Source organism: Berghia stephanieae, chromosome 5 (assembly GCF_034508935.2).
Source record: "Berghia stephanieae isolate SIO BIC M18660-M18661 chromosome 5, UCSD_Bste_1.3, whole genome shotgun sequence".
NCBI lineage: Eukaryota > Metazoa > Mollusca > Gastropoda > Nudibranchia > Aeolidiidae > Berghia > Berghia stephanieae.
The window spans coordinates 76,552,405-76,554,904 of NC_088364.1; the positions used below are offsets into that span (position 1 = coordinate 76,552,405).

General features: G+C 33.2%; 1 protein-coding gene across 1 annotated transcript in view; it reads left to right on the top strand.

The window, feature by feature from the left end:
• LOC144973624 (uncharacterized) overlaps positions 1–2,500 on the top strand; it is a 15,272-nt gene that overhangs the window by 6,887 nt on the left and 5,885 nt on the right. Inside the window, exon 3 of the mRNA XM_078916287.1 lies at positions 1–58. This exon is cut by the window's left edge and continues 107 nt beyond it. Within this exon, the coding sequence (XP_078772413.1) occupies positions 1–58 (58 nt within the window). The remainder of the gene's footprint in view (positions 59–2,500) is intronic.

Consider the following 2,500-nt stretch of genomic DNA (forward strand, 5'->3'; position numbering starts at 1 on the left):
ATTCGATGTCTGACGGGCAGACACACACACCCGCCCACGCCCACTCTCTGTCCTCAAGGTGTGTTGCTGTTTGCCTTGTGATATCAATATGGTGTTATGACGATTATTATCTTAATTCAAAACTTTATTTTTATGCGATTGCCATGATTATGATTGTGTGGTATCTTTTGCCCACAAAGTCTATCAATCAATCAATCATTTTTTTTTTCATATTATCATTATTATTATTATTATTATTATTATTATTATTATTATTATTATTATTATTATTATTATTATTATTATTATTATTATTATTATTATTATTATTATTATTATTATTATTATTATTATAATTATTATTATTATTATAATTATTATTATTATTATTATTATTATTATTATTATTATTTATTATATATTATATTATTGTTTATTATTATTATCATTATTTTTATTATTATTATCATTATTTTTATTATATTATTATTTATTATTATTATTATTATTATTATTATTATTATTTATTATTATTATTATTATTATATTATTATTATTATTATTATTATTATCTTCCGGACAACATGGCTGACACCTGTTGACATTGAGCTTCGGCTCAGTGGATAGTCTTATGTTTCCATTTATTCACTGTGTGGAATCTTTAATTTTTACCTGATGTGGACTAATCTTAATATTGGAACTTTTAAATTAAGATCTATTAAAAGTAACATTCGAAAGGAACAACTGTGTCAAGATTTAGAAAGTTATAAAATCGATGTGTTGTGTTTACAAGAGACGAAGATCCAAGATGGCGTCGACCAAACAATAAATGGTCACAGACTGCTGTGCTTTGCTTCCAGTTCACCTCACTATGGTGGTGGATTTCTCATAAATAAAAACTGCAGGGATTTGACTAGTGACGAATGGAATGTTTCGGACAGAATATGTGTTCTTGAGCTTAAGTGTAAGATCAATTCAAGCAACCAGAATAACAATAACAAAGACGATCACGGTAAGAAGACGTTCACTATCTCAATCGTAAATGTTTACGCACCAACAAGTCAACGCGCAAAACAATACCCAGAGGAAACATAAATTTTACAAAGACCTAGACGATATACTGAACAAAATAGGAAACAAATCAATATTAATAATTGCTGGAGATTTTAATGCCAAAGTAGGAAAACGTCTCGACAGTGACACACTATGCTTAGGATCATACTCAAAAGGAAAACGTAACGATAACGGAGAAAAATTAGTCCAGTTCTGTGAACAGAGAAAACTTTTCATAACAAACAGTGCTTTCAACACCCATCAAGACACCAGACAACATGGGTAGGACAAAGGAAAGACCCAACCCAAGACAAAATGATAACAATACACAACCAAATAGACTATATCATATGTCGACACCGCCATAAACACTACTCAACCAACTCGCGATCATACGGTGGTACACTACTAACATCCGATCACAAACTTGTAAAAACGAATTTCAACATAAATGTGTACAGACAACGAAGACAGAAAGGTAAAACGGCAGTCAAAATAAACACGGCAAAAATAGTAAATGAGCGAGAATGTCGCATTTATTACCAATATGAACTTAACTCAAGTCTATGGAAAATAAAGCAAAACAGCAATCCAAACAATGAATGGAAAGAGACGCAAGCGGCAATGAAATATGCGGGGGAAGAAAGTGCAGGCTCTATTAATACAACTAAGAACAAACCAAATCGAACGCCTAACATCGCTATTAACGATCTATCGCGGCAACAAAAAGAACTTAGGATCAGGATACAAAACACGAAAGACTCGGAAGAAATAATGAACCTGAAAACGGAACGAAACAAAATACTGCATTCAATTCGATCACTTACAATAAAACACAGAAACGAGGAATTAGACAAAAAAGTGGAAGACATAGAAAAGTCCAAAAATAACGCATCGTCTATGTTCAAAGCGACGAAATCTCTGAACCGAAAACCATTCGAGAACCCAAAACTACAGGATAAATTTGGCAAACAGACAACAAATCCCAACGATATCCTTGACATTGTAACTGACCACTTCCAGCAGAAATTTCACAAACAAGTCTCACAAATATCGCCCTTCTCAGGAAACCCTAGAGACCTAAACAACCGCATCACAACAACTGAAGTTAGAAATAGCATAAAGTGCCTAAACAATAACAGATCCCCAGGCGAAGATGAAATTCCCGCTGAATTGCTGAAATGCGGTACCTCTCCCTGGATCTGAGCATTGCAAACATAATGAACAAAACATTCTCAACACACAAAGACTGGGACATAAACAGCGGTGTCCTAATTACAATACAAAAACAAGGAAAAACGAAAGGACCCGTAAACAACCTGCGCCCAATAACATTACTGAGTACCATAAGAAAAACACTGTCAACTATTGTCCTCAACAGAATTAGACCGAAAATAGAAAAATATCTATCACATAGCCAAAGCGGGTTTCGCCAAGACCGAAGCACATCGGACGTTGTATGGACACA